Raw genomic sequence first — 24,750 nt, 5'->3', positions numbered from 1 at the left:
TCTCTCAGTGAAGAACTTTCTCCTCACCTCCAGCCTAAATCTCCCCTGGCGCAGCCTGAGGCTGTGTCCTCTTGTTCTGGTGCTGGCCACCTGAGAGAAGAGAACAACCTCCCCCTGGCCACAACCACCCTTCAGGTAGTTGTAGACAGCAATAAGGTCACCCCTGAGCCTCCTCTTCTCCAGGCTAACCAATCCCAGCTCCCTCAGCCTCTCCTCGTAGGGCTGTGCTCAAGGCCTCTCCCCAGCCTCGTTGCCCTTCTCTGGACACGCTCAAGCATCTCAATGTCCCTTCTAAACTGGGGAGCCCAGAACTGAACACAGTACTCAAGGTGTGGACTAACCAGTGCAGAGTACAGGGGCAGAATGACCTCCCTGCTCCTGCTGACCACACCATTCCTGATGCAGGCCAGGATGCCACTGGCTCTCTTGGCCACCTGGGCACACTGCTGGCTCATGTTCAGGCAGGTATCAATCAGTACCCCCAGATCCCTCTCTGTCTGGCTGCTCTCCAGCCACTCCGACCCCAGCCTGTATCTCTGCATGGGGTTGTTACATATGTCAGTGCTAATGACACTTGTTGGCTATTGAGTGTGAACACAATTGCCAATGCCAATTTCATGCCATTATGTGTGCTCAGGTGTCATAGTTTAAGCCTGCCAGACACAAGCCCAACACATCAGGTGGGAGAAGTTCTGAGGTGGAGCTTTAGTGTCATGGAAATGTATGAGAAAGGTCCTAGAAGAACTGAGTGCAGCTCTTTATTTGCTCTCATTCCAAACGGAACCAATTTTAGGCAATCAGAGACTTATTTTCAGTCACATTTATGTGATGAAGGGACTTAAAATGGATGCAGTAGCTGATTTACTGGAAAAAAAAAAATATGTGCTAAGGGCTGATCTTGCATCAGAACATGGTGTGATGAAAAAATTACAAAAGCAAAGTTAAATTCAGCTGTGGAGGACAATGAGATGTTTTCTTCCTTTCCCCACGTCAATGTGAGAAGCAAACTGTGGGCTGGTACTGTTAATTGTCATTATTTTCCAAGAAGTGTGAATCTTTGTGGGGCTACCAACCACTTGCTTGTTATTGAACCAACTGCCAGAACAGCAAGATGAAAGAAGCGTGTGGGTGGACACTCCTCTGAGGTGTTGACCCATGGATCAACAGATGTTATAATGGCATAAAACAGGAAAAGTGGTGTCATGGAGTAATCTCACCCCCAGGAATGCAGGATTTTTATTTTATTGGCATGTATCTGTTTCCACTCACTCAACTAATCCCACTGATAAACTAACCCCTTTCAGATCAGATGGTTGTAGTGTCTCAGGCTGTTTTTTACGTGCTGGAGGAGTAGAATTTTTTAAAAGGCAAGCTCTAGTACCTGCAGTAATCCTTCCCATCAATTTTCAGGCTCCAGGATCAGAAAGAGTTAGTGCATCATTCTGCTTTGCCTAACATCACTGTTTTAGCTTTGGCTGTGGAAATAGGGTAAAAATTCTAATGTGCAGGTAAGTTTTATCTTTGCATCCCATCCTTGCAAAGAAATAAAGCTTTTGGCTTCTGCCATGAGGTGCATGTCCAGGCTGCCAGCTTGATTCTGAATTGATAAAAACTAACCAGGTCCATTGGTTATCTGCACACCAACATCTCACTCTGAATGGCATCATCCCTCTAACTACAACAGTCTCTATCCAAACACTGTCACTGCAGACTGCAAGCACTGTAGCAACAGACCCTGAGTGCAGTCCACTGCACTGCTCCATTCCAGTTTGGGCTGGCTGAACCCATTGCACATCTGGAAACATTTCAGTATTCAGATTATTATCTTCAAGTTCAGACTTGCCTTCCTTGCACAATTAGTGTGGAAACAAATGCTTTGGAATTCTTTTTAGCCACTTCACACACAATTGATGTCAGCAACCCACTTTCAGAGTCTTCTCAGGAGGAATCCTTGCGTAAGCATGCTGTAAGCATGGTCAGCAATAGGATGCTGAACAGTGAGAGCCAATTTCACTTTGATGAAGACTATCCTATTCTGACTTCCAAATATGTTTGGACACGTTGTAGGGCATTATCATTTGCATGGGAGGCAGCACTTTGCAAAAATACAAAACAATAGGCATTGTTAACGTTCACTCTGGGTTAAACTGTTCTCCTACTCTCTACTCATATTTCACACTTCTCACAGTAAACACTACTCATTTCACAAAACAGTCACTGCACTGAGCTCTGCCTCCAGCAGATGCAGAACAAGGCCTCTCTGGCACAGTGAACCCTTAATTATATTTTTTATTAGAATTTTTAATGATATGGTAAAATCAAATGGTTTAGTACTCACTGAGCTAGCAATTTTCTCATGAGATGCTGTTCAATCCTCACTCCTCAGGAGATCTCTATTAGCTTTCTCCATGATGGATGCTTGAGCAGTTATGGCTGGCTGAGTGGGCTACTGCCTCTTCAGGCTGAGGTGGTGGAATTACTCATCCAAGTATTAATTCTCTCTCTGGTGTGGTCAGCAGGAGCAGGGAGGTCATTCTGCCCCTGTACTCTGCACTGGTTAGACCACACCTTGAGTACTGTGTTCAGTTCTGGGCCCCCCAGTTTAGGAGGGACATTGAGATGCTTGAGTGTGTCCAGAGAAGGGCGATGAGGCTGGGGAGAGGCCTTGAGCACAGCCCTACGAGGAGAGGCTGAGGGAGCTGGGATTGTTTAGCCTGGAGAAGAGGAGGCTCAGGGGAGACCTTATTGCTGTCTACAACTACCTGAGGGGTGGTTGTGGCCAGGGGGAGTGTGCTAGTTTGAAGCAAGCTAGAATGTTTCGGTACAAGAACTAGATAACAGGCAGTGAAATGAAAACAATTGATGTCAACTTCTCTCACAGTCTTGCTGAGAGCTCTGGGAAGAAGAAAAACTTTCTCCATTTTGTCCCTCACTCTTGCTTTTGCCTTAGACCTGGTCACATCTCATTAACCCTGCTCCCACTAACCTTGCTCCCTAACCTCTTGGCTGCACCTCTTTTCTTCCTGAGAACTGGGGTAAGGTTGAGAGGGCCGGGGGGAGGTGTTGGGGTGGTTTGAGAGCCCCTCCTGGGGACTCAGGTTTCTGGGAGGGGAGTTGTGCTTTTGTATTGTTTATCCTTTGTATATTTCTGTATATAATTGTATATAACTGTATATATTGTAAATAGCTGCTTGTAAATTCTGCTAGCTGTAAATAAATTGCTTCATCTATATTCCCAGGGTCCGTCTGAGTTAGCTGGGGCAAATACAAAGTGTGGGGGGGCGGGGTAACCCCTAAACCATCACAAGGAGGTTGCTCTCTTCTCTCAGGTGGCCAGCACCAGAACAAGAGGACACAGCCTCAGGCTGCGCCAGGGGAGATTTAGGCTGGAGGTGAGGAGAAAGTTCTTCACTGAGAGAGTCATTGGGCACTGGAATGGGCTGCCCGGGGAGGTGGTGGAGTCGCCGTCCCTGGAGCTGTTCAAGGCAGGATTGGATGTGGCACTTGGTGCCATGGTCTAGCCTTGAGCTCTGTGGTAAAGGGTTGGACTTGATGATCTGTGAGGTCTCTTCCAACCCTGATGATACTGTGATACTGTGATACTGTAACCCAAAACAATCCAGAAGGGCACAACAGTAAGGGGAAACATCTTCTTCCAGCCACACAGCCCAGGCTATTTCCATAGTGCTCAAGATTCACTGAAAAATGAATGCTGCGCCTAATGCCGTGAAACACTGAGCTTCCAGCCAAAATATGTCTTCATTTCCAAGAAAAAACATTGGAGAATTCCATTTAAAACACATAAATCTCTCAAGCAGTCCTTAAAACAATAAGGACTGGCTTTCTGTCCATTATTGAATTTGTTAGTCTTGGTAAACACAAGTGATTTAAAAAACCTTCTTACTACTGCTATGGAAAATGGGTGAGATTGCCAACGTGGGCATGGTAAGAGGCATTCCAGTTCAATCAAACTAACTCAATTAATGTAATCGCAATGGGAAGGAGAGGAAAACAATGAAGAAGTTGGTGAAACTCCCCTTTTGGCCCTGGAAAGCCCATTTCTTCCATTTCTTAAAACGAATGAGATGCAGAAGAAATCTTTGTGCTGGCAGCACTCCATTTCAAGATGGAAATTACATTGCTGCAGTGCAGAACAGCAAAAGCATTTCACAAACATTTCTGTAGAGCAATTAGAGAAAAGCCAGATGTATTCCTCTCCTGTCATGACAGCAGCTTTGATTTCCACTTCAAAAAAAGTAATTCAAGACATTTTAAACAATGGCTATTAAACATGTTGAAGGCACCAAGTCTCAATAGGTTGTGATTGAAAATTTAACAAGAGTCTACCCAAAGAACTCTCTGGAATATCAATGTTAGTCCAAGGAATTTCAGACCACTAGGAAAGATTTTAGAGGACTGAGGGGACAGAAGAACTAGCACAGATTTTTGGTGGGTAGGTAGACTGACCTGGATGAACACAGCATGGACAAGTGAGAGAAAATAATGGAATCACCCATTTTTTTTTATTTAATAAAGGACACAGTAAAAACACCCATTGAAATTCATAGAGTCATAGAACAGCTTAGGTTGGAAGGGACCTCAGAGATCATTTGCTCCAGCCATGGACAGGGATGCCTCTCAACTATCCTCAGCTGCTCAAGTCCTCATCCAGTCAGGCCTTAAACACTCTCAGGAAGGGCTCCATAACCTCCCTAGGTAACCTACTCCAGTCTCACCACTCTCATACTGAAGAGCTGCTTCTTCAGATCCAGTCTAAACATAGTCTCCCTCAGCTTAAAACCATTCCTGCTTGCCCTATGGCTAGACACCCTTATGAAAAGTCCCTCCCCAGCCTTCCTGTAGGAGCCCTTCAGGTATTGGAAGGCAGCTCTAAGGTGTCCCCAGAGTCTTCTCTTCCCTAAGTTGGACAACCCCACCTCCTTCAGCCTATCCTCCCAGCAAAGGTGTCCCAGTCCTTGGATTTTCTTTGTGACCCTTCTCAGGACTCACTCCAACAGCTCTGTATCCTTCTTATGGTGGGGACACCAGATGTGGATGTAGTATTTGAGTTGAGGTCTCACAAGAGCAGTGCAAAGGGGAGGAATCATCTCTCTTGACCTGCTGGCCACATTCCTTCTGATGCAGCCCAGGATATGATTTGCCTTCTGGGATGCAGAGCACACTTCCAGCTCATGGCAATACACACAAGTATTTTTCTTCAGAGCTGCTCTCAACCCACTCTGCACCCAGCCTGTATTTGTGCCTGGGATTGGCCTAACCCAGATGCAGGACCTTGCACTTGGACTTGTTGAACCTCATACAGTTGGCACTGGCCCACTTCTTAAGCCTGTCAAGAGCCTTCTGGATGGCATCTCTCCCTCAAGTGACTCCACCACACCACACAGCTTAGTGTCATCAGCAGACCTGCTGAGTGTGCACTGTCCATGCCACTTACAAAGATGTTAATCAGCCCTGGACCCAGAACAGATCCCTGAGGAATTAATGAAGCCTGTAAGAAACAGAGTTGGTCAAATAAAACAGACCTCTTCTTTTGATGAACTAGAATCAAAAACTGGTTGAGGACAAAGTCAATACAGACATAAAATCTATACTTCTGATATATACTTCTGTGCCACATGACACAAACTGCAGCAAGAATGACACAGAATTAACTGGATGCTGTTGAATGTATTTCAACTATAGTCTCTGAATGGAACACAGATCTATCAAACACTATCTTCTATTCTTATTTTGAAAATGCTAATAAATTAATTATTGACTGTAATTTCAATAGTTGGAATCCAACATAAAATTACTTTTCCAAGCTGAGAAAGTTTTGAGGCAGAGAAGCAGAGGTAACTAATGCTTATTTAAACCAGATTGTTTTGCTTTCTGGCTACAGACTGCATTCAAGAGCTTAGAAACCTAAGGGACAAGAGGTTCACCAACCACAGAAGCAACATTTCCATGGATGATTGACTTCCAATCCGATGCCAAGGCTGCCATACAAATGAGGCAGGGTAATAGAGAGGGTTGATGTTGTACAGCTCTTTTAGCAATCCTGTTTTGCTGTTAATGTCAGCTTTCCAATTAAAAACGCATTTAAGTAACTCTGAAGGATCCAAGGAAGAACGTCCCAGATGAAAAAGGATTCAAAATATTTGAGTACTTAATCAGTTACGTTGAAAGTGAAAGCTGGAGAATGACTTGTTCATTTTGTGAGAGACTGCAGTGCAAACAGCAATGCCACAGCATGTGCTTCAGTTTAGCAGACAAAAGGCAAAAGATCTGACAGCTGGATACAGAAAGCCGACAAATTCAGCCTCAGCAGAAGAGGCACGTTTTTAATAGTAAGCAATTACAGTCTGAACAATTCAGGTGGATTCTCCACTGCTAGGAGCTTTCAAATCAAAGCAGGATGCCTCCTCTCAAACCATGCCTTAGTTCAAACAGGAATTGGAGGCAGTATAGGGAGCTGTGCTCTACAAGAGAGCAGACTAAACACATGGTGTTTCCTTCTGTCTTCTGACCCAGATTACATTGGAGCAGTTCAGGTTTGTCTCGTGGACATACCTCCAAGGTGGAAAAAGTTTAGGAAAGGAAGAGAAGACTCACCCATTTTGGATGCTCTGGACCATGCAGTATGGTTGAGGTTGTATGGCTGCATTACACAGTGGCCTGCAAGAAAGCATCACCTACATAAAGCCCAAGTGTAAAACTGTGCATGCAGAGAACCCACATTTCTCTCCCAGGAGCCATGAAAACGAAAGCATGCTACACTCAGCCAGAAAGCCTGCATGCCAGGAGATTGCCAAAACCAGGCCTGTGGGGAGCACTAATCCTTTCAGAGTGCTTGTGTCATGAGAAACTAAAACGTGACACATGCTCTGCACTTCTTTGGCCTCAGCGAAATAAAAAGTGAACAGGCCTGACACCCTGCATATAGGCTTCACCATGTAAAGAAAAAGCTAGCCAGAAGAGACACAGAGATCTGAAAGCTGCCTGCTTGAACTGTACCCATACCATCCATAAATATAACATTGGCAAACACTGTTTCCAGTCTCAGGGATTAAAATTACTTCAGTTGATGGTATTCCTTTCTGGATGCAGTGAGATTCAAGTTACTGCCTTGTCTGGTGCAGACTAAGAACTTTTAACCAGTATCTATTGTACCTTAGGACAATATCTCATTACAAACTTGAGTAATGTGTTCAGTTCCGTGTACCACAGAACAAGAAAGACATTTGAGGTCCTGAAGCATATCCAGAAGAGCAATGAAGCCAGTGAGGGGTTTGGGCAGTATGTCATAGCAGGGGCAGCTGACAGAGCTGGGGTTGTTTAGTCCTGAGAAGAGAAGGCTAAGAGAAGATCACAGTATCACAGTATCATCAGGGTTGGAAGAGACCTCACAGATCATCAAGTCCAACCCTTTACCACAGAGCTCAAGGCTACACCATGGCACCAAGTGCCACATCCAATCCTGCCTTGAACAGCCCCAGGGACGGCGACTCCACCACCTCCCCGGGCAGCCCATTCCAGTGGCCAATGACTCTCTCAGTGAAGAACTTTCTCCTTACCTCCAGCCTAAATCTCCCCTGGCGCAGCCTGAGGCTGTGTCCTCTCGTTCTGGTGCTGGCCACCTGAGAGAAGAGAGCAACCTCCTCCTGGCCATAACCACCCTTCAGGTAGTTGTAGACAGCAATAAGGTCCCCCCTGAGCCTCCTCTTCTCCAGGCTAAACAATCCCAGCTCCCTCAGCCTCTCCTCGTAGGGCTTGTGCTTGAGGTCTTACTGCTCTCCCCAACTATCTGAAAGGAGGTTGTATTGAGACTGGTGTTGGTTATCTTCTCCCAGGTACCTAGTGACAGGACAAGAGGAACTGATTTTAAAAGGTGGCAGGGAAGGTTTAGACTGGACATCAGGAAAAATTGCTTTACTGAGAGTGGTGAGGCATTGGAACAGGCTGCTCCAGGAGGTGGTGGATTTGCCACCCCTGGAGGTGTTCAAGAAGTGCATAGACATAGTGCTTCAGGATATAGTTTAGTGGTCAGGGTAGCTGGCTTATGGTTGGACTCAATTATTTAAAAGGTCTCTTCCAACCTTAATGATTCTAAAGCTGCTGGAGGCTCTGGACGAGACAGTCTACATTCTCACTCTAAGGATAATTTCTGAATAAAGAAGAGCCCATGTAAAAAGGACCACATTTTGCAAAAGGTGGTTTAGTGAAAAGCTGGTATCCGTATTTAGCTGAAAAATGGTCTTTGAGAGTAGCATTTTTCACTCAAGCAATTCTTGATCCTTACCTTGCAATTTCAAACTTCTGCAGCTGACAAGCTTAAGCTGCAGTGTAGCTTACCCTGCGCAGACGGTGAGCATAATGTAGACACCACAGAGAACAGTTCAGAGATGGAAAAATTCTCCCAGCTTCCTCCTGACAAACCTATAGCAATAGTCACCCCCGACAATATAGTTTTAGTGTTCTGTATGTGTGCTAGTTTGAAGCAGGGTAGAATGTTTTGGTGAGAAAAACTAGATCATAGTCCCCCCCCTCCTGGGGACTCAGGTTTCTGGGAGGGGAGTTGTGTTTCTGTATTACTTTTACCTTGTATATTTCTGTATATAACTGTATATATTGTAAATAGCTGCTTGTATATTGTGCTAGGTGTAAATAAATAGCTTCATTTACATTCCCAGAGCCCGGCTGAGTCCAGTCTGGGTATTACTAAAGTGTGGGGGGGCAGGTAACACTCAAACCACCACAGTATGGTCCACATTGACTCATGCTCACCTCAGAGACCCTTTAATTCAATAGATACTGTTAAAACTCACATGTCTCTCTTCAGGGAGATACTTCATAGTATCACTTCTGGGTCTGCACTTTCCCCCGTGGGCTGCTGTACATTTTAAAGCACACTTTGGAATAAAGGATGTTGATTTTAACAGCATTAAAACAACACACAAACTTTTCAAGTATATACTTTATTTAATCTGTATTTCACAGTCTGATTCTGTAAAGTTTTAGCAAAAAAGGTGATGTTCTGTAACAGTTCTTAGGCTACTGTAATTCAGAGCTGGTAACGGACTTTGAAAGTACAGAAAATGTTTACATTCCAACTACAGCAATAGAATTTCAAAAATACATAGTAAAAGTAATAAAAAACACCAACATTTCATAAAACTCAATACAAAAAGAGCAGTCTGCCTGACCCATCAAGGTACCTTGCCTGCTAGTTGCCAGCAGCAACTGATGCCCCAGCAGGTCATCTGATTGACTTTTTAGACTGAGACAGCTGGTTTTAGCTAACTTGTTAATACAAAGTCTTACTGCTTCAAAGGTCAAAACCAAAACCTGCATGTTCACTGCTTGCAGGTTTCCATTCAGAGAGGCTGATCCTGATGTCATCAACTAATATTGTCAACAGTTTCAAGCTAATCTATTCTATTAAAGCATGAAAGCAAAGCCCTTGTTGTTTAAAGGGTTAACAAGGCTCTCAGGATTAAAGGTAACTATGAGAAAATAAACAGAATGGTACTTGGTGGAGCATCTACCACTAGGAGCCTTCAGCATCTTTTTTATAGGTGTTGTGTCAAGACTTGCAGTTTTCTAGGCATATGGTCTAAGGAGTCCTAGATTTACACATTAATAGTTCCACAGTGGAATTTTCTAGTTCAACAAATACTACTTAAGCCTGGACTGATGCCCAGTAGGAGATTTCTAAGATGCTGCTGGACTTTATTCACAGATTTATTTATTTATACAAATTACACCAGCTCAAAAGGCCATCAGCCATAAGCACACCCACTTTAGCCCACTCTCAGTGCTGTCAGGGGAAAAAATATGTATGTTACTGCATGGACTGTGAGAGATTTCTGTCAAACAAAATCTCCTCAAGACAGAAGGTAGTACCCTCCAAGGTCAGTTCTCCATTCCTTTTACTCTACCAGTGCAGTGGAAATAGACTGGAGATGAAGTCACCCAGTAGACTCATGTTCTTTTCTCAAATAGCTAGGACTTCTTCTCATCTCTAGGTAGCCAAAGTCCATAATCTTGTTTTCTAGCACAATCACCTCCTAAAAATATATACATTTTCTGACCTTGAAATTCTCTTCTGTTTGACAGGTAAAATGTAATTTTGGGAAAAGTAGAAAAGATTCTATGCATTTTCTCACATTTCACCACTAGGCCTCTTACAAATATCTGATCAATGGAACCGCCTTTTACTGTCTTCTCTCCTTCCTGTAAGAAGCTCAGAAGAAACAAGCTTCTCCTTTGGGATTCTTTCACAATTGGCCTAAGGTACCATCACATCTATCCTGCCAAATGTCACTCCATGCAGATATCACAATTGATTCCAGAAGAGCTAGATCTGACACACCCTACATTATCACACTGTGCTATTCTGCCTTCTTGGTTTGCTGGCTGAGTTTTGATATTGCTGCACCGTGAGGTATGAATCGTTCCAATATGCACAGTTATAGCAGGTGTATCTGAAAAAAAAAACATACAGAACACAAGACAGCCTATGGACACTTTTAATCAATTTCCACATACTGCACCAGTCTTCAGCTGATGGGCAGGATACGATGGAAGTAATGGTTTCTAGTCTGCTACAATTCCAATAGGGTGAATCCTGCAACAACATTTCTCTCTAGGCCTACAGATAGTACAAATACGACTCACACTTCCCCTCTTTGTAAGGCATGTACAGCATTCCATTGAAATTTCTTTTCATCAGTGTAAGAAGGGAGAAACCCCTTACAAGAAAGAAGCCACTCACAATTTCTCTAATGCACATATTTGAGGAAGATTACAAAAGCATTCTCTAGAGTCTTCTGCAATAGATTCCCAGAAGCATCAGAAAATGAAAAGGTCTAGTCACAAATTAGCAAGACATCCACTCTACTTTCAAGTTTGTTTCATGGGGATTTTTTTGAAGAACCTGAAGCACATAAACAATCAAAGCATCAAAATACACAGTCACCGAGACTGCACCAATTTTCAAAACACCATCATGCAAAAAATAACACACCAGAAACAATCCAGATTCCTTAATGTTCTTAGACAAAGCCATTCTCAGCTCTCTACAGTCTGGTTCTGGGAAAAAAAAAAAACCACCCTCCAGATGGGAAAAAGTGACATAATTGTTTAGGTAAGTGAAATGAAGTTAAGTATCTGTAGAGCAGTTTTTGGTTACATGATAGCGTGGATCTCTACTAGTAAGGCCTGATATCTTATGCACACAGTGGTGTTAGCTATATGTTAAAGCAAGCAGGCTAGGAATTTATGTTTAAATGAAACATGAAGGAAAAATGTTTTGGGGTTGCTATTGTTTCAAGTGCAAAGTCGAATAGATAAGTTTTTTCAAGAAGATTGTCAGAGATGCCATCTCTTTCTTTCCCCTTCCCTTCTTCACCCCAACCTGCCTTTTCCAGGTACATTCATCTGATATCTCTAAATACAAGGGAGGGAAAGGGGATGGGAGGAGGACTTGTTTCAATACAGATCATTATGCTTCTTTTCCTTTCACATCTCTTCTTTTTTATAGCGTAGCAATCTGACTTCACAGCAGGAAAAAAGAATTTAGACTCAAACTAAAAATACACATATCAAATAATAACCAATTAGTCTTGCCAAATTAATCTTGGTGAATTAATACAGTTTCATACTTTCTTTTTTTTAAGTCACTACAGTCTTTAAAAACAAAGTTTAATCTGCCAGCTACAAAGAAAATTCAAAGACACTTGCCTTGTATGCTTGTTAGTCATTAATAAGTATGGCTTTGGGACAAACACTTCCAGTGCAAGCCCTGTGATTTTCACTCATTCAGCTGTACAGCTCGTGATCAAAAATACACTCCTCAAAATGTGATGTACCACTTGGGTCCCAAGACACTCATTGCTTTGACCAAAGACTGCAGTGAGTGCAGAACACTGCTTCAGAACAACCAAATCTCCACTAACTCACATGTGTTAAATCTCCAAAGCAAGACACATTGCTACAATAAGAAACTTCATTGGTGAAGTTTCCACTCCTTGCAACAACTACCTTAATTTACTTGCAACTGATGGTAGCCCAACACTGGGGCCTCCTCTGCTACTTCATTCTCAGAACTGACTATCTGAAGATGGGAATAGGAAGATGCTCACTTGCAGAATACTGCAAATGACTGTCTTTTCACTACAAGAATGGCAACATGCCAGCAGAGCACATTCATCAGAGCTTGAGATCAAGGAAATACAGAGAGTTAGCATGGAGTTCAAGGTCACACTGAAATAGCATGTACCAACTCTGTCAAGACCCTACCATACTATTCCAGTTCTGTAACTAGTTTTGAAGACAGGCTGTTAAGGGTATGCCACTTTGGAAGTCCTGGACTCAGAAAAAGTAAAAGCTTGAAACAGAAAATAGGAGGCACAGAAACAGCTTGATGAATAGCTATGTACCTTTTTACTGTATATTGGGATAAGACGGATCTTCAAGGTTGCTATCAGCTTTATCAATTCCTGTTAGAGATGCTTCTAGCTCTGCCCATGACTGTGGAGCATTGTTCTTTATTGCCTCTATAAAAAGTTGTGTTTGGTGCTTCAGCCGGTCCAGCTCAGCCTGAGTCACCTGGTTCTGATGAATGAGCTCCTTGGTTTTTAAAGTGATCTCCAGCAGTCCTGACCTGCGTAGCACAACGAGTGTGTTCTGAAAGCGTCTGCATTTGCTTTGTTGTTGCAAGAGCAGCTCTGGGGTAGTACAAATCTCATCTGGTATCAGTGGAGGGCTCCACACTGTAGACTGCATTGTAGTCTGTGCTGCACTCTCATTCTCATGAGGGGTGCACTTTGCTGCCTGCAGAGTTCCAAAAGGCAAAAGAGGAGTCAAACCCCGTGTCTTCTGAGCATCACTGGAAACGTGATGAAAGCCAGCAAGAGTTGACCGTTTTCCACTTGTCACAGCAGCTGAAGAACTTTGCTGGTTAGAATTTTGAGAGGTCTTAAAGCTAACTGGTAGGTGGGCAAAAGGACTAGTAGGCAAGCCTGTGATCTTTGAAATGGGAGAAGTCTCCATCTTAAGTGCTTCTGTGCAGAGTCGTTTATGGCAACTGGTTTCCTGATGTTCTTCTAGATCGAAGGAGTGATCTCTTTTGCAGGGCTGTGGTGCTATTTTGGGATAAGAATTCAGGATGGGCAGGTAATCAGTGGAGTCATTTCTCTTTTTCCCAACAGGATGAGGGTTAATGTGAGGTGGGATTGATGGATGAAGAAACACTAGCTGTGGCTGAGCTGGAATCACTTCAAAGGACGGCTGCACTGTCCAAGACTGGAGCTGTCCTGAACTCCCCTGAGAAGCACAAATGGGGAAAACCAAAAGTCTTACAACATCACTGCAGAAGAGGACTACCAAAAAACCTTAAATGAAACAGATGGACCATGTAATTTCTCCATATTTTATATACACTGTCCAATGAATACATTCTGAACAATTTTCCATCAGGCTTACACTTCTCTCTCTCTGATAATGGAGAGCAGCACTAGAAACAAAGCTGTAACCCATAATACTTTTACTATGGAACAGCAGACATTTGAAACCAATTCAGTTTGAATTTACATGTTTTCCTAACTGAGGACTACAGTGCATGTTTACAGTGTATAACACTCATTTAAAAGCTTGACTTAGACTTGAAGTCCAATAACAAGTGTACAGAAAAGTTGAAAAATAATTAAGTGCTGTGGTTATGAAAAGATTTTAAAGAGTCAAAGACAGCACAAACAATTTTGGGAGCAAATCAACGTCCTTCTTTGTTGAAAGGCAGCAACTCTAATCTTGTCAATTCCATTCTTATAGCAAACTTTCGAGATGGTTATTTAAAATAGACAAGAATACAGATCTCACCATCTCAAGTAAAATACAGTTTCAATTAGTTTAAAACCATGAAGGAAAAAAAAAAAGCTGACTCTCAACCAATGCAAGGAAAAGAAGCCTGTTGTAAGACCACAGCAGTTTAATACCATACCTCTGGTAAAATACTGTGCATAAACAAACCTTAAAAGCATTATATTTCAAGAGAAATGACCAAATGTTTACTGTCTCACACAAGTCCTATAATGCAGAATATGGGAAGACATCCATTTTTACAAGTCATTACCTCCTTCTCCCTCCATCACATTATTACAGACCTTTGTGAAATCTCCTGGCCAAAGAGCAGGCCAACTTTTTTCCAAGCACATCCAATAGTCTAGGAAGAGATGCTACTGTTACCTGAAGCAAAAATCTCACTAATACATTGAAGTCATGACCACTACAATTATATTACTGTAATATATTGTCAGTTGCTTTTCCTATTCTTTACAAGTGGAATGCTGCTGGCAAGGCTACTGAAGGCACAGGTTTTAGCTAGCACAAATACATTTTATTATTTTTAGTGCTATATTGAGTCATCTCAAATCCATCTCCTTTCCTCTTGTAAGATTTAAACTGGCAAATGCTAACAGGCTTTGCTGAAGTTCATTTCCCTAGTAAAAGACTTGAAGTTGTCAAAAGTGGGTATTACCCACTGATTAGAACACCGAGAACTGGAGATGGGATTTGGTTATCTCATCTGACACAATTTCTTTAGTTCAGTGAGATCCTTATGGAAAGAGGGGTACAGAACAACTACCTGTGAAAAATAAAGAGTACTTCCTTATCAGAGAAGATAGGAGAAACCTACTTAAATGTGAAGTATATGGAGATGTCAGAAGTGAGGAAGCATAAAAACACGATGGCTATATACATACAGGACAGAAGATGCAGACTTAAGGAGCAAGGTTTTAGGGTCAGAAGTTTTCTCCACCCCTAGTGATATTCAAGGTGAGGCTCAAAGGGCTATGGGCAAACTGATCCAGTTGAGGATGCCCCAGATTACAGCAGAAGGAGTGGGACAAAATGACCTTGGGAGGTAACTTCCAACCCAGACCATTTTATAGTTTACTGCACAAACTATGCAACTGTACTTATTTAGCACAGCAGAGACCCAAAATCATTGAGGCCAAAGGAGCTGTGATAACTGCTTATATTATTCTAGCTGTTTACCTGTATATGTTATAATTCTTTTCCTTTCCACTCTCACATTGCATTCTGCTCTTGCTTTCCTGGCCAAAAAAAATCTTACTTTTAGTAGAGTACAGTTTATTTTTTACTAACTCTGCAAAGTGCTGTGTTTTGGTACAGGCAGGATGTTACCTTTCATTAAACCAAAACCAGTGTTATTCGTTTGAAAAGCCTTCCCACTTACTAAGGACTCCTATGAGACTTACAGAAACCTTGCCACAAGCAGCACTGTGCTTCAGAGAATTAATCCCCACTAGATTTTTTTTTTAGTAACCTTATTGTTAGTTCTTTACATTCTGAAATTGAGAGAGCAGGACCACAATGGTTCTAAGACAGAAAGTTGATGCTGCATGAAACTGAAAGTGGGACAAATAAATAACAGTAACTAGATGCTGGTCTTCTGGGGCATTGGGTCCAGTAAGCCTGAGGGAATACTCTGTTGAACATACCATTTTAAATATATGACCAGTATGACTATGAGATAATTAGGCATAACAGAAAAAGTCTGAACTAGACTTGCTGCTTTTGTTTCTTGCAGAAAACATTTTTAAGACCACTGTCCTTAACCATACCTAACTAAACTTAGATGTTACAGACAACTCATTCAAGAGAAACAAGTCCACTAATTTTATCTGCCTCAGATCCCCCCTCTCCAAATTCCCTTTTTGCTACATTACCTGACTTCATGTATTTTACATATATAAAAGCTACTTCTCCTGTTTGCAACACAGCCTCAAGACTTCCAAAGCAATCAGTGTTTAATTTTTGAGCCCTGGGCCAAAGGCCAAAGGTTTGTTGAAGCTTGCCTACTCTCGACTAAAGGAAAACTTCAGTATTTGTTTACATAGTATTTTCACAGAATTAACCAGGTTGGAAAAGACCTCTAGGATCATCGAGTCCAACCTATCACCTAAGCCTTCTAATTAACTAAACCATGGCACTAAGTGCCTCACTCAGTCTCCTTTTAAACACCTCCAGGGATGGTGACTCCCCAACCTCCCTGGGCAGCCCATTTCAATGCCAATCACTCTTTCCGTGAAGAATTTCTTCCTAATGTCCAGCCTAAACTTGCCCTGGTGCAGTTGGAGACTGTGTCCTCCTGTTCTGTCACTGGGTGCCTGGCAGAAGAGACCAAACCCTGCTTGGCTACAACCTCCTTTCAGGTAGTTGCAAAAAGCAATGAGGTCTTCCCTGAGCCTCCTCTTCTCCACACTGAACAACCTCAGCTCCCTCAGCCTCTCCTCACAGAGCTGTGCTCCAGCCCTCTCACCAGCCTTGTTGCCCTTCTCTGGAGACGTTCAAGTACTACAACATCTTTCTTAAATTGAGAGGCCCAGAACTGAACACAGTACTCAAGGTGTGGCCTAACCGGTGCTGAGTACAGGGGCAGAATGACCTCCCTGGTCCTTCTGGCCACACCATTCCTGATACAGGCCAGGATGCTATTAGCTCTCCTGGCCACACTGCTGGCTTATGTTCAGTTTGCTGTCAATCAGTACTGCCAGGTCCCTCTCTGCCTGGCTGCTCTCCAGCCACTCTGTCCCCAGCCTGTAGCACTGCATGGGGTTGTTGTGGCCAAAGCGCAGAACCTGGCACTTGGCCTTGTTAAAACTCATGGTGCTGGACTGTGCCCAGCCTGTCCAGGTCCCTCTGCAGAGCCCTCCTGCCCTCTAACAGATCGACACATGCTCCCAACTTGGTGTTGTCTGCAAACTTACTGATGGTGGACTCAATCCCCTCATCCAGATCATCAACGAAGATATCAAACTGGACTGGGCCTAGCACTGATCCTTAGGTCACACCACCAGTCTGGCTGCCAACTGGATGTGGCACCATTCACCACCACTCTCTGGGCCCAGACAGCCAGTTCTTAACCCAGCACAGAGTGCCCCTGTCCAAGCCAAGTGCTGCCAGCTTGGCCACAAGTTTGCTATGGCAGACAGTGTCAAAGGCCTTGATAAAGTCCAGGTAGACTACATCCACAGCCTTCCCCATGTCCACCAGGAAGGTCATCTGGTCATAAAAAGAGATCAAGTTGGTCAAGAAGGACCTGCCCCTCCTAAATCCGTGCTGGCTGGGTCTGCCCATCCATGTCTAGAAACAGGACCATAAAATAAAATTGCTTCTTGTCAAGAAAAAACACAGTGCTCAGAGATCAGAAACATCTCTTCCACAAATGCATCATCCACCAAATACTAGCAGAAACTCATGTCTGTGTCAAAAAAGAATCAGGATATATGTTTTTTTTCCCCTTCTCACTGGGTTCTCAGAAATATTCTAATAAAAACCACCAAATAATTATTGCTCTGCTCAGAAAACATGAGTACAGAGGAAGGTGTCTAATAATATGGCAATATTTTAAAGTTACCAATTACCTTCTGGACTGCAATAACTTTGTAAAATCATTTTGAAAGGAAAAATATTTAATAAAAAAAATTAAGAACATGCAATATGTTTCAGTACATATTATTTCTTCCCTACCTGCTTAACTAACACATTTTTCATTACAACCATAGGAGAAAGTGCAGGAAATGAGTTGCTTGAGCTCACTGGGCATTGCCAAGACCCGTCCTCTGTGTTCCAACACAACGCATTCAGCACATCCTCCGAGTCAGTCTGCTCCATAGCACTTGGGCACTCTGAACTTCCATCTGCCAGATGCAGAATTCAGGTGTTAGTTTTTTTCACACACAGCAAGCTTGCTATTTCTTTTCAGCTCTAGTATTATGCTTCCTTCCAGCCAAGCCTCAAGAAAAAAAAAAACTTTAGTTCTGGAATACCAACAAAACCAGGCCTGCTGTTAATAGTTGCCAAATATCAAACTTTTCATTAAAGCCTATTTCGTGCAGGTATTGTCTCCCAAAAATATACTACTTTCTGTTCTTCTGTTAGAATCATATCATAGAATCCACCAGGTTGGAAAAGACCTCAAAGATCATCCAGTCCAACCCATCCCCCAGCCCTATCCAGCCAACTAGACCATGGCACTAAGTGCCTCATCCAGGCTTTTGTTGAACATCTCGAGGGACGAGGGACGGTGCCTCCACCACCTCCCTGGGCAGCCCATTCCAATGGCAAATCACTCTCTCTGTCAAGAACTTCCTCCTAACATCCAGCCTATACTTTCCCCGGCACAACTTGAGACTGTGTCCCCTTATTCTATTGCTGGTTGCCTGTATTTAGTCTCCAAGGGAATGCATATCATCAAATTCTGAAATCCGGTGCAAGAAAGAAATCCAGGCTCCAGCATTGCCACAGCCATACTCTGAGCTGAGGATATTTTGTTTCTTGAAATCATCTATGTACAAACCAAATAAAGTAGGTAGCTCTCAAAAAGCACTTTTTTAAAGGCCATATTTGCACAGTTTTGTTGAATATTACAATGGCAGACTGTGTCTACATTTTACCCATGTATCAATTACTCTCTGGTTTATCAAGCACTACTTGAAATCCAGCCAAATCAGACTAGACATAGAATACTCCAACAGTTCATTCATCACTGCAAAGAACAAAAAAAGTAAGTTTGCTATTCCCACTTCTAGACTTTCAAGACAGAGATTACACAGAACCACAGAATGTTAGGGGTTGAAAAGGATCTCAAAAGATCATCTAGTCAAACCCTCTGCCTTGTAAAATCCTTGTAAAACTTAATTTTCCAATTGTCTTGAGATAGCCATGAGTCTTTTGGAATCTCACACTTAACAGAATTCAACAGTTCTCTGCCAAATACCATGCATTTCTTTATTAGGCACATATTAAATTCCCATGCCATTCAAATTCACAGGATTAACTTTACTACTATATAAAGCTCTACTCCAAAAAACATTTGATAGTAGGAGTGCAGATGCAACCTGTCTTGCACAAAAAGCCCCACCCTGGTAATAAGGCACAAACTGCAAGGGGCTAAAGTCAGACTTTATCACTGATAAAAAAAGAGATAACACAGAGAGAGAAGGTTAATGCAGTGGTTTTCTATACCTGAATATCCAGAGTCCTTGTCAGATTCAGCTGCTGCCATGTTGAAGCACTGGTTGGAACTCTTCATTTCCGTCACTTTGCCCAATAGTTCCTTGAGGTCCTCAATAGATGACTACTTTGTCTCCATGCTTCCATAGTAGCACAGGCAGTTTTTAGCCCCTTCTCCATTGAGGAACTACAAAAACAGTTAAGAAGAAAAAAAGGACTTTCTTTGAACCTAAAGAAATTTCCATGAGTATAAAACAAATATGTTTGTCCTTGTAGAAAATCAGGCTATCAAAGGCTGTTGTACAATCTGCAGAATTCAATTAATCTCCCAGCTTCACATTTGCTTTGTTCATTGCATATCTAGGTCAGCAAAACCTTACCAATAAACCCACAGTTTATTCTCTGCAAAACTCTCTGAAACTATTGATGTTTAATAACACATTACAGAGATGAAAAGATAGGCAGCAACTCCTTGCATTAACTGATATGTTACTTTGTAGAGCCTTCTGGACTAGAGCTCTCCATCTGCCTTAAGCTGACTTTTTAAATTTCAGGACAGTTTCCATGATCCAGTTTTTCAGTCCCCTGCATCAGCTGGAGAAAAAAATCCACAAACAATATCACAGTAAGCATAACTGTTGAGTCCTTTCATATAGGTTATAAGATGCCAAAAAAAAATCCAAGATGGATGAAGGAAGAAATTAATTGAAACAGAAATAGAGTACAGATTTTATTTTTGGTTTTTTACTACTCTGTGAATGCCATCTATTAATGAAATAGATCTGGAATAGTGTCCAGCTCTGAGGCAGGCCCTCAATACAACAGACATGGACCTGCTGAAATGGGTCCAGAGGAGGGCAACAAAGCTGATCAGAGAGCTGAAGCAGCTCTCCTTTGAAGACGACAGGATGAAAGAATTGGGGCTGTTCAGCCTGGAGAAGAGAATATTCTGGGGAGACCTAGGTTTTAGCTATAAATTTCAATATCTAAAGAGGACCTACAGGAATTCTGAGGAAGGATCTGCAGCAATAGGACATGAGGCAACAATTTTAAATTGGAGCAGGGTAGACTGCAGTTAAACATAAGGAAGAAGTTATTTACTGTGAGAGTGGTAAAATACTGGAACGGGTTGCCCAGGGATGTGGTTGAGGCCCCATCCCTGAAGATATTCAAGACAAGACTCAATGTGGTCCTAGGCAGCCCAATCTAGTTGGAGGTGTCTCTGCTCACTGCAGGGATATTGGACAAGATGATCTTCGAGGCTCCCTTCCAGCCTGATACAATTTATGAATCTGTATTTTAAAAGCACTGAAGACATGGATGGATTTAAAGGGTGTAAAGGCACTTGTCTCATTCATCTCACAGAATCACAGAACTTCTTAGATTGGAAAAGACCTTCGAGATCATTGAGATAAATCATTAGTTTCACACTGACAAGTCCTTGACTAAACCAAATTCCTCAGTACAACATCTAATCGCTATGGCTGGAAAGGACCACCAGGATCATCCAGTCCAACCTTCATCCCAGCATCCTTAACCACTAGACCATAGCCTCAAGCATCACATCCACTCATTTTTTAAACACTTCCAGGGACAGCAACTCCACCACCTCCCTGGGTAGCCTGTTCCAGTGCCTGACCACCTAGCTCAGGAAAGCACTTTCTCCCAACATTCAACCTAAACCTCCCCTGATGCAACTTGAGGCCATTTCCTCTTGTCCTATCATCAGTAATTCGGGAGAAGAGACCAGCTCCAGCCTCACTACAACCTCCTTTTAGGTAGTTGTAGAGGGCAATAAGGTCCCCTCTCAGCCTCCTCTTCTCCATACTAAACACTCCAGTTCCCTCAGCCACTCCTCACAGGTCATGTTTTCCAGACCTTCTTCATCTCCCTTCTTCAGTGCCTGAAGAAGTCAGAACACAGAGCACACAGGTCAGCCAATCTTGCTGAATCGGCTGAAATAGAAAATTTCATACGTAAACTTAGAGCAAAGTACACAGGAGGTTCATCTGAAGAGCACAAGGCATAAGCAATTCTGTCAGATAAGGTTGTAAATTAATTCCTTCCTGTACATCAAAATGTGGGAAACAGGAATGTGATGTCTTCATCTGCTAGAAATGTAATGTCCAGTTCTAGAACGTTCAGCAACATGATAAAACAGCAGATACCAAATGTACAGTTGTTATCTGTAATTAAATCAATGCTCCTGAGTCAAATGAGATAGCTGCATATCTCTTTTTACACTGCCTGTGAGCTAACTGGAGACTTTTCGAATAGAAATACCTCAACTTACTCAAAGAATGAAATGGAGACGGAAAAGTAATGTTATTATACCAGCTCCTCCAATCCAAAAATTCAAAACCAAACTAAAAGTTAAAGGCTACTGTTAAGAAGCTTCCTCCCTTGCCAAGAATTAAAAATTACTCAGGCCATATTTATATTACAAAACCTAGCTATCTCAAGGACTGAATCCCAAAACAAATTTGCTGAGCTAGATGAATCTCAAACAATAAAATAACTGAATCTGAAAAGCTGTTTTACTGTCATGAGTTAAGAAAATCATCATAGAACAGAAAGTAAAATTGTTCATCTTATCTGATCATGCTGTGGCTGAAGAAATCTGTACTGCTAGAAGTGCAATATGTACTACACCTGTACTCTAAGGGGAGACATAGCCTTAGAAATGCCCTATTACAGTATCACCAAGGTTGGAAGAGACCTCACAGATCATCAAGTTCAAACCTTTACCACAGAGCTCAAGGCTAGACCATGGCACCAAGTGCCACGTCCAATCCTGCCTTGAACAGCTCCAGGGACGGCGACTCCACCACCTCCCCGGGCAGCCCATTCCAGTGTCCAGTGACTCTCTCAGTGAAGAACTTTCTCCTCACCTCCAGCCTAAATTTCCCCTGGTGCAGCCTGAGGCTGTGTCCTCTCGTTCTGGTGCTGGCCACCTGAGAGAAGAGAGCAACCTCCTCCTGGCCACAACCACCCCTCAGGTAGTTGTAGACAGCAATAAGGTCACCCCTGAGCCTCCTCCAGGCTAAACAATCCCAGCTCTTCCCACACCCAGAATGAGAACATTGTAAGGCTGAAACTAAAAGCTATGAAAACCAGAACAATGTAGATACATTATGACCTCCCATTCTACATACTTGTCACAACATTCAGGTGCTTCCTGAGGGTAAGTAGACTACAGTAAGACAGTTTCAACTTGTCTTAAGGTATGTGAGAGTTTCGCTAATAGAAAAGTGACATGATGAACTGCAGAAATCACATGTACTGTATTTTGTAGAAATTATTTTCCTATATAGGAAAGCAATGCTTTGAAGTTGTGTCTCACGTTAAAGAGTTGTATACTTAAATTCCAAACACAAGAACTCTTAAAGTTTGCACCACAGTCAGGCCAGCTGTCCATTAATGGCAGTATCCAGTGCAAGCTACTTCAAATGACATTTCAAGCAGGCATTTTGGGATAATCTACTCCAAAAGGCAAGTTTCTTCTTAAGGTCCTGACAACTGGTTGCTAGAATTCTGTTCCAAGATCTTGTGCTTTGGCACCTCCAGCAGTGAATTCTGTACATTGAATGACAGTGCTGGGATGGCAGGCTGACTGCCTATTTCGAGAAAGGCAGAGTAATGGCCAGCAGAAGAGAATTTCCTGGGTAGCTATTTGCATCATTTTTCCTTTGCACCTTCAGTCACATCACCTCACCTGCTAAGAGGTGTGGAGCAAGCATAACTAAGAGCAACCCAGATGTTATCCCTGGAAGATGAGTTTTAAGTCCTCATCTACACTTTCATTACTTAGTGTTTTCCCCTCCCTTCAAAATAATGCATTTAAGAAAACGACACATGCAAATGCTGATCTCAAAAAAAAGCTTACACAGAAACAGAAGGAGAACGAGAAACAAGTGAAATAACAACATGCCACCTGCTAGCCTTGCATCCAGGGAAGTTTTGGGCAGGGTTGGCTTATATTCCTCTTCCCTTACAGAAAAAAACCCAAAAACCACAACAAACTACAACCGAAAACAAACAAACCAACCAGAAACATCACTTTGCCCAGACGCGGGATCCCTGCTACCCACCCGCGGACTACAGGCAGGTGTCCCTCCGTACACCCACGGGTCGCACTGCCGCCATCCTCGACACCCAGGGCCCTCCTTCCCGCCGCAGCGACTAGAGTTGAGCACACCCCGGCGCCTTCCCGCCGCTCGGCCCGCACGCCGAGCCCGGACGGACGAGGACTCCCCGCAGCTCTGCCCGCCCGGACGGGGCGCACTCGCAGCAGCCCCCCCGCGCAGGCGGGGCCGAGCACCCGACTTCGGGCCCGAGCTGCTGTCCCGCCACACGGAGAGGCGAAGCAACGCAAAAAGAGGAGAGGCTAAAGAAAGCCTGGCAATGGCCGGGCCCCCCCAGGCCTCCCAGCTCACCCCACTGTGTCACAGCCACCTACGTACCAGGCCAAACCCTCCACCTGCTACCGGCCCCCGGGCAGCCAAGCGCTGAGAGCGCCGCGCACGCGCGCCGCGGTACCCCGGAAGAGGAACCGCCGGGGCGGGGCTCCCGCGCGCAGCCTCGGGGGTCTGCTGTCTGCAGCGGCGCCCTGAGGGGCTGGGCCCTGAGGGGCTGGGCCCTGAGGGGCTGGGCCCTGAGGGGCTGGGCCCTGAGGGGCTGGGCCCTGAGGGGCTGGGCCCTGAGGGGCTGGGCCCTGAGGGGCTGGGCCCTGAGGGGCTGGGCCCTGAGGGGCTGGGCCCTGAGGGGCTGGGCCCTGAGGGGCTGGGCCCTGAGGGGCTGGGCCCTGAGGGGCTGGGCCCTGAGGGGCTGGGCCCTGAGGGGCTGGGCCCTGAGGGGCTGGGCCCTGAGGGGCTGGGCCCTGAGGGGCTGGGCCCTGAGGGGCTGGGCCCTGAGGGGCTGGGCCCTGAGGGGCTGGGCCCTGAGGGGCTGGGCCCTGAGGGGCTGGGCCCTGAGGGGCTGGGCCCTGAGGGGCTGGGCCCTGAGGGGCTGGGCCCTGAGGGGCTGGGCCCTGAGGGGCTGGGCCCTGAGGGGCTGGGCCCTGAGGGGCTGGGCCCTGAGGGGCTGGGCCCTGAGGGGCTGGGCCCTGAGGGGCTGGGCCCTGAGGTGTCGCCGTGGCGCCCGGGTGACGCGGGTCAGGCAGGCCCTGGAGCGCAGCGGCAGTCGAGGAGCGGGCGGCTCTAGATGTGCTAGCGGGCTTTGATACGCACAGGGGCTGTTAGGGAGAGAGGTGTCTCCGTGCTGGTTCTGAAGGGCTTCTAAGGACCCGTCCTTCCACCATTGTTAGGAACATGGCAGAAAGGAGCCTCTTCGCTGAGAAACTCTGTGATTGCCTTCTGCTGCCAGAGAAGCGTGCAATGGCTTGAAGCTGTTTCTTGGCTATCCCGGACTTATGTGGGGCTGAAACACGATACTGGGAGGCAGGATGCTGCTGGACTTAGCAAATAGTACGTGAAAGTGTACAAGTCCTCTCCGTACAGGAGCTGACTTTTGTTGGAGTCTCACTCCAAGAGTGAGAAATTGCAGCAAAACCACAGTCCCAACAGCCATTTACAAGCAGCGCCAAAGAAGTCCAGAGGCTGCTGCAAGGAAAGCAGCACCAAAGAAGTCCAGAAACACTTAAGCTTGGCACAAAAAGGGAAGACATGGCCAGAGGAGGTGTCATGAGCCAAGAATACCCTTACTCTT

At 44.3% G+C, this 24,750-nt stretch overlaps 1 protein-coding gene across 2 annotated transcripts; it reads right to left on the bottom strand.

The window, feature by feature from the left end:
• Positions 1 to 8,962: 8,962 nt before the first annotated feature.
• Positions 8,963 to 23,612, bottom strand: CIPC (CLOCK interacting pacemaker). 2 transcript variants are annotated; one of them, XM_064150398.1, is made up of 4 exons: positions 23,508 to 23,612; positions 19,057 to 19,231; positions 17,560 to 17,729; positions 8,963 to 13,329 (listed from the first exon to the last, which is right to left on the bottom strand). In XM_064150398.1, the coding sequence occupies exons 2-4, from the start codon at positions 19,121 to 19,123 to the stop codon at positions 12,448 to 12,450; spliced, it is 1,119 nt and encodes a 372-aa protein (XP_064006468.1). In that variant the 5' UTR covers positions 19,124 to 19,231; positions 23,508 to 23,612; the 3' UTR covers positions 8,963 to 12,447. The 2 variants fall into 2 exon arrangements, with proteins under 2 accessions (XP_064006468.1, XP_064006477.1); XM_064150407.1 differs by lacking the exon at positions 23,508 to 23,612 and adding an exon at positions 23,136 to 23,422.
• Between the last annotated feature and the right edge of the window lie 1,138 nt (positions 23,613 to 24,750).

This window comes from Pogoniulus pusillus, chromosome 1 (assembly GCF_015220805.1).
Source record: "Pogoniulus pusillus isolate bPogPus1 chromosome 1, bPogPus1.pri, whole genome shotgun sequence".
Classification (NCBI taxonomy): Eukaryota; Metazoa; Chordata; class Aves; order Piciformes; family Lybiidae; genus Pogoniulus; species Pogoniulus pusillus.
This window is presented reverse-complemented; position numbering and strand designations above follow the sequence as displayed.

What these genes read in the sequence shown, in the direction of transcription:
- CIPC (XM_064150398.1), bottom strand. Translation starts at nt 19,123, where the DNA reads ATGAAGAGTTCCAACCAGTGCTTCAACATGGCAGCAGCTGAATCTGAC. An exon ending in CAAGGACTCTGGATATTCAG is followed by an intron (nt 17,730 to 19,056) that starts GTATAGAAAACC and finishes TGCATCTGGCAG; the next exon opens with ATGGAAGTTCAGAGTGCCCA. An exon ending in AAAATGTGTTAGTTAAGCAG is followed by an intron (nt 13,330 to 17,559) that starts GTAGGGAAGAAA and finishes TGTGCTTCTCAG; the next exon opens with GGGAGTTCAGGACAGCTCCA.